Source organism: Petromyzon marinus, chromosome 18 (genome assembly GCF_048934315.1).
Source record: "Petromyzon marinus isolate PM22_M1 ecotype Great Lakes invasive population chromosome 18, UKy_Petmar_22M1.pri1.0, whole genome shotgun sequence".
NCBI classification, from domain to species: domain Eukaryota; kingdom Metazoa; phylum Chordata; class Hyperoartia; order Petromyzontiformes; family Petromyzontidae; genus Petromyzon; species Petromyzon marinus.
Genome location: NC_133684.1, coordinates 1,019,976 through 1,038,435, shown reverse-complemented (window position 1 = coordinate 1,038,435; position 18,460 = coordinate 1,019,976). Strand labels below are relative to the sequence as shown.

The window sequence follows — 18,460 nt, the reverse complement described above, 5'->3', positions numbered from 1 at the left end:
TTTGCTTGCTGTACCCAGATGTGTATGGTGTCACTAGGGTCCCATCGAAAATGAACATTTGTTGCCCAATGGATTTTACCTCCTCAGTAAGGGGGTTGAGCAGTCACGTTCTGTCAATTACGCTTCATTGGTGCGCGTCTCGTTATAGTTACAGGTAGGATAAGATGATTTATTAGTGGGCATCTCGTGATAGTTACAGGTAGGATAAGATGATTTATTAGTGCGCATCTCGTCGTAGTTACAGGTAGGATAAGATGATTTATTAGTGCGCGTCTCGTCGTAGTTACAGGTAGGATAAGATGATTTATTAGTGCGCGTCTCGTCGTAGTTACAGGTAGGATAAGATGATTTATTAGTGCGCGTCTCGTCGTAGTTACAGGTAGGATAAGATGATTTATTAGTGCGCGTCTTGTTATAGTACAGGTAGGATAAGATGATTTATTAGTGCGCGTCTCGTCGTAGTTACAGGTAGGATAAGATGATTTATTAGTGCGCGTCTCGTTATAGTTACAGGTAGGATAAGATGATTTATTAGTGCGCGTCTCGTTATAGTTACAGGTAGGATAAGATGATTTATCAGTGCGCGTCTCGTTATAGTTACAGGTAGGATAAGATGATTTATTAGTGCGCGTCTCGTCATAGTTACAGGTAGGATAAGATGATTTATTAGTGCGCGTCTCGTCATAGTTACAGGTAGGATAAGATGATTTATTAGTGCGCGTCTCGTCATAGTTACAGGTAGGATAAGATGATTTATTAGTGCGCGTCTCGTCGTAGTTACAGGTAAGATAAGATGATTTATTAGTGCGCGTCTCGTTATAGTACAGGTAGGATAAGATGATTTATTAGTGCGCGTCTCGTTATAGTTACAGGTAGGATAAGATGATTTATTAGTGCGCGTCTCGTCATAGTTACAGGTAGGATAAGATGATTTATTAGTGCGCGTCTCGTCATAGTTACAGGTAGGATAAGATGATTTATTAGTGCGCGTCTCGTCATAGTTACAGGTAGGATAAGATGATTTATTAGTGCGCGTCTCGTTATAGTTACAGGTAGGATAAGATGATTTATTAGTGGGCATCTAGTCATAGTTACAGGTAAGTTAAGATGATTTATTAGTGCGCGTCTCATTATAGTTACAGGTAGGATAAGATGATTTATTAGTGCGCGTCTCGTCGTAGTTACAGGTAGGATAAGATGATTTATTAGTGCGCGTCTCGTCATAGTTACAGGTAGGATAAGATGATTTATTAGTGCGCGTCTCGTTATAGTTACAGGTAGGATAAGATGATTTATTAGTGCGCATCTCATTATAGTTACAGGTAGGATAAGATGATTTATTAGTGCGCGTCTCGTCATAGTTACAGGTAGGTTAAGATGATTTATTAGTGCGCGTCTCGTCATAGTTACAGGTAGGATAAGATGATTTATTAGTGCGTGTCTCGTCATAGTTACAGGTAGGATAAGATGATTTATTAGTGCGTGTCTCGTCGTAGTTACAGGTAGGATAAGATGATTTATTAGTGCGCGTCTCGTCATAGTTACAGGTAGGTTAAGATGATTTATTAGTGCACGTCTCGTGATAGTTACAGGTAGGATAAGATGATTTATTAGTGCGCGTCTCGTTATAGTACAGGTAGGATAAGATTATTTATTAGTGCGCGTCTCGTCATAGTTACAGGTAGGATAAGATGATTTATTAGTGCGCGTCTCGTTATAGTTACAGGTAGGATGAGATGATTTATTAGTGCGCGTCTCATCGTAGTTACAGGTAGGTTAAGATGATTTATTAGTGCGCGTCTCGTTATAGTACAGGTAGGATAAGATGATTTATTAGTGCGCGTCTCGTCGTAGTTACAGGTAGGATAAGATGATTTATTAGTGCGCGTCTCGTCATAGTTACAGGTAGGTTAAGATGATTTATTAGTGCGCATCTAGTCATAGTTACAGGTAGGTTAAGATGATTTATTAGTGCGCGTCTCATTATAGTACAGGTAGGATAAGATGATTTATTAGTGCGCATCTCGTTATAGTTACAGGTAGGATAAGATGATTTATTAGTGCGCGTCTCGTCATAGTTACAGGTAGGTTAAGATGATTTAATAGTGCGCGTCTCGTTATAGTACAGGTAGGATAAGATGATTTATTAGTGCGCGTCTCGTCATAGTTACAGGTAGGATAAGATGATTTATTAGTGCGCGTCTCGTCATAGTTACAGGTAGGATAAGATGATTTATTAGTGCGCGTCTCGTCATAGTTACAGGTAGGATAAGATGATTTATTAGTGCGCGTCTCGTTATAGTTACAGGTAGGATAAGATGATTTATTAGTGCGCGTCTCGTCGTAGTTACAGGTAGGATAAGATGATTTATTAGTGCGCGTCTCGTCGTAGTTACAGGTAGGATAAGATGATTTATTAGTGCACATCTCGTCATAGTTACAGGTAGGATAAGATGATTTATTAGTGCGCGTCTCGTTATAGTACAGGTAGGATAAGATGATTTATTAGTGCGTGTCTCGTCGTCGTTACAGGTAGGATAAGATGATTTATTAGTGCACATCTCGTCGTAGTTACAGGTAGGATAAGATGATTTATTAGTGCGCGTCTCGTCATAGTTACAGGTAGGATAAGATGATTTATTAGTGCGCGTCTCGTTATAGTTACAGGTAGGATAAGATGATTTATTAGTGCGCGTCTCGTCGTAGTTACAGGTAGGATAAGATGATTTATTATTCGTTAACTTTCAATTATTTGCCGCTTTTGCTCGCGGCAAATATTTGCACTAAAATGGCGGAACACCCTCGTTGCTGCTCTTAATTACTCTTAATTACTTACTTATTTTACACGCCGCTCTTAATTACTTACTTATTTTACACGCCGCTCTTAATTACTTATGTGTTTGTGTGTGTGGGTCAATGTCTGTGTGAATTAATGTGTGTGTGTGTAAGTCGATGTGTGTGTCTGAGTCGATGTGTGTGAGTCTGTGTGTGTGTGTATGTCGATGTATTTGTGTGTGTGAGTCGATGTGTGTGTGTGTGTAAGTCGATGTATGTGTCTTAGCCGATGTGTGTGAGTTTGTGTGTGTGTACGTCGATGTGTGTGTATGTAAGTCGATGTGTGTGTGTATGAGTCGATGTTTGTGTGTGTTTAAGTCCATGTGTGCATGTGTCAGTTGATGTGTGTGTGTGTGTCGGTGGTGTAGCGGTAAGCGCGCTGGCCAACACCGCTGACAATTATCTGAATCGGTCCTGAGCCTTCCCTACGTCGAATCAGTTTCAAATGAGACCCTGCTGCGATGTGTAGTAAACATTGCCAGAGGGGACTAACACATTTTTATTTATTTTGTTACACTATATTGTATTCTCCTAAATATGCTAAATGTATACACAAATACTTAATACATACATTACACTTTTCTGTATTTGTGTATGTATTTGTTATGTTTTTAAGAGCAGTTAAGAAATATATTTTTCTCTCGGGTAACGCCGGGTACTTCCTGCTAGTTTCTAATATAGGTCGGCTGACCGGATGTCTTTGCTATGAAAGCGAGCACGGTGACCTTGACCTGGACTCTCTCGTGCACCGGTTAGCAGTGCGGCTCCGTCACAAGGTTCGAAGGTCTCGCGATAGGTGGGGCCAGGCAAACGATAGGTGGGGCGAGGCAAACGACTGTGGCGAGGAGAGGATTTTTGGAGAAGTACGAGATGTTTACGGAGGCCATCGTTGACACCGTACAGCAGGGGGTTGCAAGAGTCGATGTGTGGCAACAAGACTACACGTGATGGGATTTGTGGAATCCTTGTGTCTGTGTGATGTCTGATGTGACGTGGAGCTGGCAGTTATGGGAAGTGCTCATCATAATGTTTGAATCACACAGGTAGTTTCTAATATAGGTCGGCTGACCGGATGTCTTTGCTATGAAAGCGAGCACGGTGACCTTGACCTGGACTCTCTCGTGCACCGGTTAGCAGTGCGGCTCCGTCACAAGGTTCGAAGGTCTCGCGATAGGTGGGGCCAGGCAAACGATAGGTGGGGCGAGGCAAACGACTGTGGCGAGGAGAGGATTTTTGGAGAAGTACGAGATGTTTACGGAGGCCATCGTTGACACCGTACAGCAGGGGGTTGCAAGAGTCGATGTGTGGCAACAAGACTACACGTGATGGGATTTGCGGAATCCTTGTGTCTGTGTGATGTCTGATGTGACGTGGAGCTGGCAGTTATGGGAAGTGCTCATCATAATGTTTGAATCACACAGGTGGCTCACTTCGCACATTTACATAGCCTCAGGCGAAATTCCACAGATATGAGGGATTAACACTCAACATTCATGCAGGCACGTCAATAACCTGCATGCCATATTTGTAATTGAGCTTTCCACACCTGGAAACCGGTGCTGCAGCCAAGGGGATGGACGTGAGATGACTTCATTTAACTCGAGGGTTGTAATCCCTGCCTTAGGTTTTAGCATTTTTATTTTAAGCCACACTCTTAGCTGCTGCGGTGTCTCTCCATTGACTGACGTTTTTAACTTTCTTAAAAAATAAATGTTTAATGTTCTATGCATATATTACCAGTAACATTAATCTTAACAGCAATTGTTTTCACAGCTAAACTGAAGGTAAGCAGCTGCTACCCCTCAGTCAACCGGGATTAGTTTTAATAACAATGCTAATTATATACCCATGTGAGCCTCACGGAGTCTCAAGATTCTTTATCAGCGTGTTTGCCATGTGACAGGAAACCGGAGTATCGAGAGAAACTCCACACAGTCGAGGGGACATCAGCTGACACCGCGATCTCCTGGTCACCACCCAGCTCCACGCCTACAGCACCTGGCAAGCTCTGCTGGTCACCCATTTGGCCGCTCACCAGGCTTAAATGTTGCTTAACTTCCGAGATCTGGTGACATCGGGCCCATGTTATGGTGAAGAGATTGTCACAGACGGCAGAGCTGAAGCCCATTGTAACCCCCACCAGTCTGCTACAAAAATAACAATTTTATTTAATTTTACCAGGCAAGGCCCATTGAGCTGTGTAGCTCTATTTCAGAAGTAACTTGGCCATTAATGATAGCTCAACGAAGTGACTTATCACGTGGACATTTATAGCAGCCAAATATTCTAATCGCATGTTTCTAAATGCGGAGGGAAAAAAATGGAGGACCCAGAGGAAAATCCATGCGGCCACGGGGAGAGAGACACGCAAACTGCAATTAGACAGGAGTTAGGGTCGGGATCGAACCCACGACCTCCTGTATACCAGGCGAGGTAGTTAACATCTCCTAGCCACCGTGGCATTATTTCCCTATACTTCCCCTCACTGGTCAAAGCTGGTTGGTGAGAGTGGGGAGCACAGAAGTACATTGCAGCAAGGGACTTTGCAGGAATTCCCCTTCGCTGGCCACCGCGTGGCCTCCGTTGTCCCAACGGCAAGCCGCCCGTCGAGTGTGGCGATGGCTCACGCAAGCACCTCGATCCTTGCTCAATGCAGGAAGGGTGACAACTTCTTGTCTATTCCATCTCTGACTGTGCCATTTTTGTGTGCAATTTGACGTTCTGGGTCTTTTTTGCTCGACTCTTGCTTAGCTTCTGAGATCTGATGAGATCAGGCACATCACGGGAGTACTTGTATATATTTAGAATGTATCCCAGTCAAAATTGATTGTGTTAAACAGAAGCAAATGACAAGGGCACCTCTAAAATCATGTAGTCCGTTGTTCCGCGTGAGTACGCGATGACGCCGTGATTCTGCGTGGAGCGCACGTGCATGCTCAGGGTCACGTCTTGCAGGTCGTGCACCGTCCGGAACTCAGCGTAGCTCCCCTCGGCAAACGACACGACGGAGACGCCTGCAGCCACGACGGACAAAGCATCGACAAAGGTGAACCGCCGTAGGGATATGCAAAGTCCGTGCCACTGGCAACTTGTGTCAAATTAGCGAAGAGCGGCGAGGATGCGCCCACCGTTGGAGACGTTTGGTCACAGAAGCACTGCGCTGTCATTTGCTCATTCATGCGACCGTTTAGAAAAAAATGACGTTATAAATAAAACGTGTGAATGTTCACGACCCTACTGCCTGGTTCACATTTAAAAAAAATATTATTTATTGTGCAATTTACGTTTATCAAAAACCAAATGAGTACACACACACATGCACATATAAGCAACATCTTTATAGCTGAGCAAATATTACAAATTTAACACAACCAATTAATGGGTCCACATTCCCTTAATTTAGCTTGCCATTGGTATTTTGTGTAATTTGCATTTCTTCTGCTGTAACAAATTAACACTGAAAACCAAAATATAACTTACACACGAAGCCTGCTGGGTTGGAGACATCAAGCACGCACTCCCCCTTACTCAGACACGGGTTTGCCAAGCACGGATCACGCACGCAATCTTGTTCTGCAAAACAAAGACCGTTTCAATAGCACATATACCAGGGCATGCGCACACACACACGGTTAACACAAAACCTCACAGCTACTGTGTCAGTGTTCGCCATTGTCCCGTTTGCCTCTCCAATGTAATTTGGAATTGTACCGCGTGTTTTTCAATCAATCCAATCGATCTATATTTTGTTACACAGAAAGTTCTATTTCGCCTGTTACCCAGTCAGTGTGCAACGGAGATCAGTGGTGCACCAGCACTGAACAAGAGCAACATCAGAGTGGTACGTATGGAGGGATAGGCAACAACAGAACGCGTCATACAGAGGCGTGATACTCTTTGGTTCTTTCGGTAAAGTCACGTAGGAAAAAAATAAAATAAAGTGAATCACATCACGACGTTTCGGAAGCAACACAAGCCTCCGTCATCAGGTGGGTAGTCACAGCAAGATGTAATTTGCTGTAGTGGACAAGAGCTGCAATATCCTTGTTACGAGCAGCTCTTGTCCACGACAGCAAATTACTTCTTTCTGTGACTATCCCACCTGATGACGGAGGCTTGTGCTGCTTCCGAAACGTCGTGATGTGATTAACTTCATTTTATTTTTTACCTACGTGACTTTACCGAAAGAACCAAAGAGTATGGATCAATGCAGTCACGAAAACCTCAAATCTAGAACAGAGGCGTGATGTCTGAAAAATTCAGAGGAATTCAGTTCTTGAAGAAGCTCTCAGCATGTGGAGGGAAACGTCGGACATCAAGCTGGACAACGCGCGGTACAATCCTTCACACATCATCGCGAGACCTCACTATGAACAAGAAGAAATCTCACTATCAACAACTACTCAAGTTCCAGTTGATGCGGTGGATATATCTTGCCATGTCAATGTACAAGCTCTGCAGTGAGCGTCATGGGCCAGTGGCTGGCTAAGCAGGATGGAGTAACACGGAGAAACCTAAAATCACTTTCTGATGAAAATTTAAGTTTGATTTCCCTTGAAAACTGAGCAATACAAAGGTGAAATTTGTGATTATCTGCACACCTAGTCAAGCCAAAAGGCAGTGTCAAAGTCCCCTGTCTGTGGATTTGAATGTTTTATATTATGTTATGATTGTTTACGGGGATTGAAAATGATAGTTAATGAAACAATTTAAATGAAGACCTATTAATCCCACGCAATAAGGCACTATTCCCAACCGAATAATAGCTTACATTTCTTACAGTATGATCTTCACAAGTTCTTAAACATTACCGTGTAATGTATTTTAACATATCGCTTCCCAAGCTGGTCATTTTGTAGTGGGCGCATGCTACCACAAAGTCACCTTCCAACGATCAACTTGGAAAATGAAGAAAATGTGGGTAGCATGTGGGAGCCAAGTTGAGTTTTATATTACAGAATTAAAATGTAAAACGCAGGTATATTTTAGTCAATAATTAAGCTTTTGTAGTTATTATTCAACCCGTTAACGACTCAATCTCTCTAGCCTCTAGATCTAAAGCGAGCCTGACACTGCTGATGAGACACTGAATATCAAAACCAGTGAAGAGTTTTGTTCGTGTTGAACCAATTCTGCTGAAATTATGCACTCCCCAGGATGCCATATGGCTGATGGGATTGGTAAAAAATTAACAAAAAATGTAAGTGGAAGGTCATATATGTCAAAGAGGCACATTGTATGCTAATTTATTTTGCTATGGAGAATGGCCATTACCCAAAACCTCCCATTATGAATGTATCCCTCTTTATGACAGTGCCATCGACGAACACGTTGGCTTTTTGTTATCTCTCGCCATGGCCACTACGAACCGGAGCAGAGGCAGATGCCGGCAACGCGGTGCCTGGGGGACACGAAGCTGAGCCGCGCCGTGCTGTGCGTTGACACGGCGCCATCCTCCAGCGTCGCCCGCTGGAGGCACTGATCCCGGGGGCAGCCGCCGGTGCCCGCGGCGCAGGAAACGTGCGGGACGCCCAGCGCCCGCACCCCCGTGCTCTCCTCCAGCCGCGACAGGCTGGCGTTGAGCGCTTGCGCCAGCAGGGCCGGCCTGTAGAAGTAGGCGCTGGGCTTCTCGGCCACGAGCAGCACGTCCAGCTGGCGCGCCCCAGCGGCTGTCTGCACGCCGAGCACGCGGATCCCTCCGTGCTGCACCCCACGCAACGCCATCAGTGAGCAACAACGACGACGATGATGACGACGACGATGACGACAACAACGACGACGACGACAACAACGACGACGACGATGACGACAACGACGGTGACGACAACAATAATGACGACGACGACAACAATGACGATGACGACAACAACGACGACAACAACGACGACGACAACAACAACAACGACTACGACGATGACGACAACAACGACGACGACGATGACGACAACAATAACGACGATGACAACAACAACAACGACGATGATGACAACAACGACGACAACAACGACGACGACGATGACAACAACAACAACAACGACGACGATGACAACAACAACAACGACTACGACGATGACGACAACAACGACGACGATGACGACAACAACGACGACTATGATGACAACAACAATGACAACGACGACGACAACAACGACGATGACGACGACGATGACAAAAACAACAACGACAACAACGATAATGACGACCGCCATTCGCCACTTAGTGGCGGTGACGCCACCACTGCACTTGTGTCTACGTCTGTATGGTGAACTTCTTTTGCACCGTCCGTAGCCAACCGTGCTAATCGTAGGTGCGGAAGGACAACAAACTAAACACAGAACAGAACTGCAACTGTTTCTGTCGTGGACGCACAGCCTAATTGTATTCCAGGCTACGTGCACTTTGAGGCCACGTAAAGTGTCGAAGGCTCGCTGGCAGGTCACGGGACAGACCTACAGTAGGTGCCATGGGCTCGACGGACCGAGATGACCTGCAGATGAGTGAACGAGCGTGTGTGCGTATCCGCGTAATTCCACGAGTGACTAAGACGGCCCCTGCAGCCATGAAGACTGTTGGGGGGGTAAGTTGTCAAATCAAATCATGAGCACGAAAAGTATCTGCGCCACTTTTATAGCGCAAGGCTATGACGAAGAGCCAAGCCTGTTAAACAACAGCTGAAGCTTGCCAAATATAGGCCAGAGGACACTGGACCTTCGCGACGGGGTTTGGCGTCCTGCGATGGAAGCAAGCATCAGAGACAATCATTTCTTCTTCCTCCTCCTTCAGAAAAAAATACGAGAGCCTCGGGCAAGCAGTCATCGTATGCATCATCTATTTGACTCTGACAAAAAGTGACCATATTACTGCCAAACTATTTGCACACAGAGACATAATCTTCCCACCACTAAAGCAACAAGCACGAGCGGTGGTGTGCGGGCGTGCGTACCTTGAGGTTGAGGATGCTGCGCAGGGCGCGTTGGAAGCTGGGATACGCGACGCCGACGAACTTGTCAGGAGAGATGTCGGCCAGGCGCAGCACCACCGAGGCATTGAGCTCCTCGGCCGACACGCGATGCGCCCGCACCGTCACGTTGGCGAGGCGCGCGTGCTTGCCGTCGCTCACCGTCACGTCGAGGTCGTATCGACCCGGGTCGAGGCCCGGCAGCGCGATCACCGTGCCGTCGCGGCTGTTGACGGCGAAGAGTCGGCCGTGGTCCGAGTGCAGGCTGTACGTGAGCGTGTCGTACACGTCCTGGTCCGTGGCGTGGATCTTGCCGATGACGCCGCCCGGAGCCTCGGCGTCTCCCGGCACGGTGATGGCGATCTCGAGCGGGATAATCGCCGGGGGGTGCACGCTCTCCTCCGTGATACGCACGCGCACCTGGCAGGCTGACGAGAGGTGCGGGTGTCCGCTGTCCTGGGCCTGCGGTGCCCGTGTCCGTGGAGGTGAACAAAGTACAAACACGCAAATGCACACGCGCGCAAAATGTTTTCGTTAGAGACAAAAATAACAACGTGTATTCTTAAACAGGCGATAGGCTGAATCTAATCCGTTTTGTATAGAAACTCATTACGCATTGTTGTGGAGCATTATGGGTAAAAGCCTCTATAACCAAAGGGCTGTTCTGTGTCTCCACATAAAAATACACGTATTTATTTAGTCCATCGGTATATTGGGTTTACAGATGATTAAAAAAATATTTGAGCATAAGCAGAGACAAAGAATGGAGTTCTGCTTATACAGCCAATCTCAGTTGGTCGACTGTAACATTTACACACATACATGGGTCACATGGGTCAGTCCACACACACATGCCATGGGGTAGTCTTTCCGGAGGCCAACCAGTGATAAGAAAACTGTACCTCCACTCAACTAATGGGTAATTTGCTTTTCATAAACGTGTCATCGAAAGGCCCCCAATGCTTCAGTGTGTGGGGAGGTGCCCATCACTACTGGTGAAGCTGAACCAGTGGTGCAAATTGAAACGACCAATCCTGGCGGTTCCTGGGAAGGAAGCAGTCTGACTGAGCGTGGTCAGTAATTGGGTGGGTGACCAAGAGCAATTGACAAGTGTTGTAGACGTGAGTCTGTGAGATGGCCAGGAGATGGAAGTTTTATGGTACCCTTTGATATGTTGTGGGTGTTATCTGGACAAGCCAGCTTCCTCTAACATACAAAACACTAATTAATGGAACTCGCCAAACTTGTCAAAGCAAGAAGATCCTCCTGAAAAAGTCTTGAGACTCAGTGAGGCTCTCCTGGATACATTGGCGTTGTTATTATTATTATTACTACTACATTACTGTGGTGCCAGCCAGCCTCTATCGGACTACCAGGCTATAGAGTAAGGGGTAAAGAGATCCCACGAGAGCTCTCTGAGCAGCTCCTCGGGTTGCTATCTGGGTTGCTCTTTCAGACCAGCCAGATGTTTAGCAAGACGTGGGGAGTTACCCACGCCAGGGTGCCACTCAAAATTCAAGTTTGTTAGTTTCAAGATCGCACCTCCTGGTTGCATTACACGTCCTGTTAACCTGAAGTATTGTGGGATTTAAGACAATGTGTCAATATTTATTGATCGCTCAATGGAGTTGAAAATGTATGCAGAGGAAGATTATGGCCGATTTCTCCCACCCTGGACACTCTCTGTTTCAGCTACTCCCCTCCGGCAGAAGGCTTCGGTCCATCAGGACCATAACCTCACGCCATAAAAACAGTTTCTTCCCATCTGCTGCTGGCCTGTTAAACAAGGCCAAGGGCTAACACTGTTTTTAACATTTGATCTACATAACGACACCTTGCCGATATTAACTATGTTACCCTATTTGTATTTTTTATTTTTAAATTATATCTTAAAGCTATTTAATATTCGATATTTATTTAATTTTATATACTTCAGCCCCTTGGTGTTAGACTTTTAACCCTTATTATAGTAAGACTTGTTTAAAACTTATTTAAGATTTTAGATTCCTATATGTTGAATGTATGCACCATCCTGCCAAAGTAAATTCCGTGTCGGTGTGAACTTACATGGCGAATAAAACCCTTTCTGATTCTGATTCTGATCTGGGACCCCGAGCGACCTGTAATTATGGAGAATTTAGAATGACAAATTCAGCAGTTGCTTTTCACACCAAGAGTGATAAATTGAGAGGTGTGATCCAATAAAATTGAAAGTTAATGTTTCCATATTTAAATCAAGTGGCACCCTAATCCACAATTTACCCCGAGAAATGCCACCTGCCAGTCAACTAGCTGTGGTGTACTCATTTATACTTCTGGGTGGGCAGAGGAAATGGGATTTAAGAAATTTGCCCCGATGCTTCAACTCTAAGTCCAGCATGCTCAGCATTATACCATGGCAGAATCCCAGGCCACACAGTAGTACGAATTATATTGACCATGAAAGAATGATGGCTAAGAAAACCCCCATTTTCTACTTGTGAACTTTTAATCATGAGTCACGCATCCAGCTAAATAAGCCTCTAATTTTTACTGTTGGGTGGACAGAGGTGAAGGGAGGAAATTTGTCTCATTTTTCCAACTGCCGCAACGCACGATGGCATCTTAACGGCAACTTCTGCACTGCAAAATCAATGTGCCAACCATTACACAAGGGCAGCTCAGCTCAAAGGATGAATTAATCATAAATGGATTTGATACCACGATCACAATGAACGATAATAGCCAAAAAGAGGCAAACTATTTAACGTAACATTGCGGTTATACGGATTTAACCAAAACAACAAATATACAACAGCAGCGACGTGGACAAGTGCTCCCTGGCTCGCTGGCTCACTGGTGCGCTGGCTGGCTCGCTGTCTGGCTCTCTGGCTCACTGACACGCTGGCTGGCTGGCTCGCTGGCTGGCTCACTAGCTGGCTCTCTGGCTCGCTGGCTCTCTGGCTGGCTGGCTCGCTGGCTGAATAGCTGGATCTCTGGCTCGCTGGTTGTCTGGCCGGCTCGCTGGCTCACTGGATAAGCTGGCTCTCTGGTTGGCTGGCTCTCTGGCTGGCTGGCTCGCTGGCTGGCTGGCTTGCTGGCTGGCTTGCTGGCTCGCACCTGCACGGTGAGCAGATGCTCGCGTCGGCCACCGCTGGCGAATCTGACGGCGGCGGTGACGACGCCCGCCTGGTCGATGGCGAATTCGCTGCCGTTGTTCCCGGCCACGATGCTGAAGCCGAAGGGGGGGCCGTTGTGCGACGCGTCCATGTCCATCACAAGCAGCCTCACTATGCTGGTTCCTGGAGGCTGATTCTCCTGGGGGGCGGCAGGGGGTGGGGGGGGGAGTGAGTGGGGTCACATGTTCCACCAGTTGGGTCACACGTGCCACCATGTCATAAAACCGTTACAGAAAAACACCGGACCTTGTGAATGTGAACAGCTCTTAACTGTGAAAATGCGGGACATGTCACATAAACTACAATAGCTAAATGCACGTGATCACCTGCTATGGCAGGGTATAGTCGTCTGAAGTGTAAATACGACATTAATAATGTCACCTGCGGGTTTTTCCAACGCCATCAAAAAGAACACTCCATGATATTTTTTTCAGACAAACGTGAAAATGAAAATGTTGAGGCACTTCAAGATTGGATTTTGAGATGGGTTTGTTGCAGAAGATAATTTCCAGCGACGTAATGGTTGGTGCTTTGGTCAACACATGTTCAACAGGGGTATTGGGCTTTTAATGGTGAGCTACATTGTATGAGAAACTTTTCACACACGTAATACGTGGGTCCTTTTCAATGAGAGTGGCTTTCCCATAAGGGAAAGTCCATTTTCCTTTAGACTTTAAAGTGTGTCTTTCAGGATTTGCCAAAATATTCCGTGTAGAAAAATGATAATTGAAAATATTCTGTCCAATAACCTAAAGATATGGATCTTATGAGAGCTAAGGACATAGAACTGCATCTGCTTGTTATGGTAATCGCATGAATAACAAAAACAAATGCATAATCAAGTGGCCTCTGTGTACCGTGAAAGTATTTTTTAGCCAGTGGCAAGGATTCTTCGATCCAGTATTGTCAGCAGTCTTTCAAAACTAAACTGTGGACACTAAAGGGCTTTCCACCACTGAGACAATGCAGAATATTACAAAGCCACCATGCAGTGGCTGCCAGTCTCGTTATTGAAGTGCGTGGAGAACTAGCGGTGAAGAACTGCTTGCATACCACTGGGTGTGCGTGCAACACAGAAATGATGACCACGATATTTTTGAGATGGAAACTTTATCAGGGTCCATATTCTTAGCTCTTTCGGTAAAGTCACGTTGAAGGGAAACAATAAAATAATAAAATATATATAAAACAAGAAAAATTCTCACGACGTTTCGGCCACAACACAAGTAGCCTTCTTCAGGTGAAGGAACAGAACTGTTGGGACGACAGCGCTTCAATGAACACTGCTAAGCTTGGCAGCGTATTTTAAGCCGGGTGGGAGGAGCATTGAAGTAGCTGTGTTAATGTGTTGGATTAGCAGGGTGTTAAAGTCAGAAATTAGCATGTAACTGGGAGATTAGCATGATGTTAGTGTGAGGGATTAGCATGTAACTGGTCACGGAAGTAGCTATGTTAAAGACAGAGTTTACATATCAACAGAGTCATTTAGTATATTGACGCTAAAGAACTGCAACTACCCAACTATCATACAATAAGCCGATGTGAAAGAACTAAGTATAAACTACATCAATATAATAAATGCACTCAAAATATTCTTCAATAAGTTGAGCTATTAACATAAAGTAACTGGGTATACACTAAACTATATAATGAATACCATATAGTATACTGATAAAAAACGAAAATATAAACTACATCAATGTTATAAATAAACTCAATATACTCTCCAATCAGCTGAGCTACTAACAATAAGCCTTGATTTAAAGCTTTCGTGACTGCAGTAATTCATATTCTTAGCTCTTTCGGTAAAGTCACGTTGAAGGGAAACAATAAAATAATAAAATATATATAAAACAATAAATTTCATCAGGGTCCGTTTACCTGAATTTTAGTCGTCGTCGCCATTTGGAAATAATGAAAAAATGTATTAAGGGACCTCACTTAAGATGTCAACAAAGAAGTAAAATGGAAGTTGATGATTGGTAAATCACAAAGAGCAGCTGAGAGGGGAAGATTGAATAATACCACATTATAGACATTGAGACAAATAACACGGGAAACAATTTCACTCACATGAACCAACTATCTTAGCCCATGACAATAACAGTAAACAGATTTGTTCGTGGCATTGACATTTCTGACAATTCCAGCAGCAGCACGATTGGATAACAAAGCAGGAGGAGTTTAACAAAGCAAGAGGAGGTCAGGCTCTTTGATCATCAGACAGCGAGCGAGTGCATTCACGCTTGAAAAATCCACTGCAAAAAAGGATTATGGAAGTGAGTGCACATTGGGTTCAATTCCCAGTCTGGAGCAGCGCTCTATAAAGGATTACCCACGAACCATCAGAGCATCTCCCTACACTTTCACAACTTGCAAGGCTAAACATACTAATGCAGTAGCTCAACCTGCAGCCATATGAATCATACATGTAAACATGCACATAAGCAATTGTCAAGAGAAAACAATGCAAACATGTCAAGGGTTTTAAACAAAATATTCATAATCATAATAATGTGGCCTCCAATGAGGCTGGAAAAGGCACTTTCAATTATTGTTACTACTCGCTAAAGCAAACACAGACGGTCCTTTTGATGGCGTGCACACAGTTAATGGCAGAGCTCGATATTAAAATGAGGGTATTATTTATTTACGTTTTCATTTTATTTCTGTATTCCTAAGTCAAATAATTGTTGGCAGCATCAGCCATGACTGCATCCCACCCCAACCATGTTCTGAGGCAGCCCTGTACGACAATACCACAAAACAGGGCTGCCTCAGGGCTGCAGAGTGAAATCAGCACGGTAACTGCTCTACAGTTACACTTGGGGTGTCATTTTGGTCATAAACGATTGCCGCCTGGGTCTACATCTACCCCTTCTTTGTCTGTCATAGCGGTCACCCTTTATCTGCATTCATTCTTCACATTCAATTGTATAAATCTGCCTTCCACATTTCGACTGGGAGAAATATTATTCATATGTAATGTCATCCGATTCAAAGTAGTATTCCTATTGCAATCAATGCCCAAATTCCCCGACACGTGCAGTTTTATCAGACAACATACATTCATATGCAAATGTATTGTGCTTCATGACACACACATTTATTGGTGGGTATGCCAGACATGAACTCACAGGAATCATTCGGTTTGGAGATTGAGAAATATCTTTTCTAGTACCGGCGATGCATTCAGCCCACTCTGATGAGCATGAACAAATCTCCGACTGTTCCCAACTGCGGTCAACTGCGACCTTTCCAATGACAGTCGGTACTGATCCATTAGGTACGCTGGACAACACTAACACCTAAGTTGCTTTCCAAAACGTTGGCCATGGTTCACGCTGAATAAGGGGGGTTCAGTTTGTGAATAAATAAACAGCGCAACGTGTAAAACAAAAGCGTGCGGAAGGAAAAAGAGAATCCCGAAATTTGGCTTACGTCGATGTGATGGTAAACACGATGGCAAGCTTACCTGGATGACGGCCGTGTAGCTTTGCTCCGAGAAGGAGGGAGGGTTGTCGTTGATGTCAGAGATGTCGACGTTTACGAGCACGTCGGCCGACCGTGGCGGGACCCCGTTATCCGTGGCCCGCACCGTCAGCGAGTAGCCAGACACCTACGCACGCCCCCAAAACGGTGTGGAGTTAATAACGCCCGGCCGTGTCGAATACCGCAATCGATGTGCCAAGATATCGCACGCACAAGGACGGCACAGTGGTTAGAACACCGGACTTGCAATCCAGAGGTAGCTGGTTCAATCTCCCGATGACGCAGTTAAAACAGCGGGCTAGTTTCTTAAATCCACCCGGCAGTATTAGAGAGCACACCACAGCCAGCACCCTAATGCAACTGGAGATGAAGAAAAGGTGGCGATGACAAACAGCCATTTTTAAAATGCACGCACACGGCGAACGGTCAAGGCCCTGCGCGATGGGGGAGCGTGAGGCGGCAGTCGCGGCAAGGGATCACCTTCTCTCTGTCGAGCTCCCGACGCACGCGCAGGGTGCCCGACACCTCGTCGACGGCGAAGCGTTCCTCGTGGTCCCCGCCGACGATGGAGTAGCGCACGGCGCTGTTGAGCGGCCCGTCCCGGTCCTCGGCCACCACCTGCAAAGGAAAGCGGCGGCGATGACGACGACGAGAGCGGCGATGACGACGACGTGCACGGCGATGACGACGTGCACAGCGATGACGACGTGCACAGCGATGACGACGTGCACGGCGATGACGACGTGCACAGCGATGACGACGTGCACGGCGATGACGACGTGCACGGCGATGATGACGTGCACAGCGATGACAACGACGAGCGCGGCGATGACGACGACGAGCACGGCGATGACGACATGCACGGCGATGACGACGACGAGCGCGGCGATGACGACGACGAGCACGGCGATGACGACGTGCACAGCGATGACAACGACGAGCGTGGCGATGACGACGTGCACGGCGATGACGACGTGCACGGCGATGACGACGTGCACGGCGATGACGACGTGCACGGCGATGACGACGACGAGCGTGGCGATGATGACGTGCACGGCGATGACGATGTGCACAGCGATGACGACGACGTGCACGGTGATGACGACGTGCACAGCGATGACGACGTGCACGGCGATGACGATGTGCATGGCGATGACGATGTGCACAGCGATGACGACGACGTGCACAACGATGACGACGTGCACAGCGATGACGACGTGCATGGCGATGATGACGACGTGCACAGCGATGACGACGTGCACGGCGATGACGACGTGCACGGCGATGACGACGACGAGCACGGCGATGACGACGAGCAGGGCGATGACGACGTGCACGGCGACGCACCAAGAGTAATCCGTGCCAAGGCATCGCACACCGCTGTGATGTTCGTCCAAATACCGCTCGCAACCTTGAGTGGGAATAATCTAATAATCGTGAGGGTTACGTGTGGATATATCTCTTATCTGCAGGCATGCTCAGATGAACACTCTCACGTATCTAAAACACAAGAAAGGGGAATTAAAACTATTCTGGTACCAATACTCACCACATGCCATCTACTTTTAATGTAAAGCAATTGCTAAATTATCACGAGATAAGAATGATAAAGTGCGTATTGAAATTCAGGTATGGCGAGAGCCTATTTGCAAATATGCAACTTAGACTCGAGGGAGGGTAAAGTTGAAATACGTAATATTAAAAAAAATTAAACATGCTTTTATGAAATGTACTAGTAATGGCAGAACTCCACGACTCCAGGAAGTGGCCCTGAAGCTTGCCACAACGTAAGGGGCCGTGGGCAATTGCAGCCAACGTCAGTTGAGTGTGGACAATTTGACCCAAGCCGAAACATAACATATAAAAAATTATGTCTAAAAATACATATTTTTATGATAAAATATAGTATTGTCATCAGTATGACATAAGTATACCAAGTTTGCAGTCGATACAACATTGGGAAGTGGGTTAAAATTAAGTTACAAAATTTGAGGATACAACAGAGTGAGTTAAAAGA

General features: G+C 45.8%; 1 protein-coding gene and 1 long non-coding RNA gene across 9 annotated transcripts in view; one reads left to right on the top strand and one right to left on the bottom strand.

Annotated features, from left to right (window-relative positions):
• LOC116943524 (protocadherin Fat 1-like) overlaps window positions 1-18,460 on the bottom strand; it is a 262,019-nt gene that overhangs the window by 24,753 nt on the left and 218,806 nt on the right. For all 5 annotated transcript variants that reach the window (XM_032956433.2, XM_032956428.2, XM_032956432.2 and 2 more), the window contains exons 18-24: window positions 16,924-17,061; window positions 16,427-16,570; window positions 12,893-13,090; window positions 9,779-10,255; window positions 8,205-8,538; window positions 6,316-6,408; window positions 5,695-5,849 (exon numbers count right to left, since the gene is read on the bottom strand). In XM_032956433.2, the coding sequence (XP_032812324.2) occupies window positions 5,695-5,849; window positions 6,316-6,408; window positions 8,205-8,538; window positions 9,779-10,255; window positions 12,893-13,090; window positions 16,427-16,570; window positions 16,924-17,061 (1,539 nt within the window). The remainder of the gene's footprint in view (window positions 1-5,694; window positions 5,850-6,315; window positions 6,409-8,204; window positions 8,539-9,778; window positions 10,256-12,892; window positions 13,091-16,426; window positions 16,571-16,923; window positions 17,062-18,460) is intronic.
• LOC142925068 (uncharacterized) lies at window positions 147-2,710 on the top strand. Of its 4 annotated transcripts, XR_012942167.1 has the most exons (9): window positions 147-379; window positions 424-783; window positions 828-1,052; window positions 1,143-1,187; window positions 1,593-1,726; window positions 1,995-2,088; window positions 2,133-2,308; window positions 2,444-2,487; window positions 2,578-2,710. It is a non-coding gene; the product is annotated as an uncharacterized LOC142925068 (long non-coding RNA). The 4 variants fall into 4 exon arrangements; XR_012942166.1 differs by having other exon boundaries at window positions 378-738; XR_012942164.1 differs by having other exon boundaries at window positions 378-783.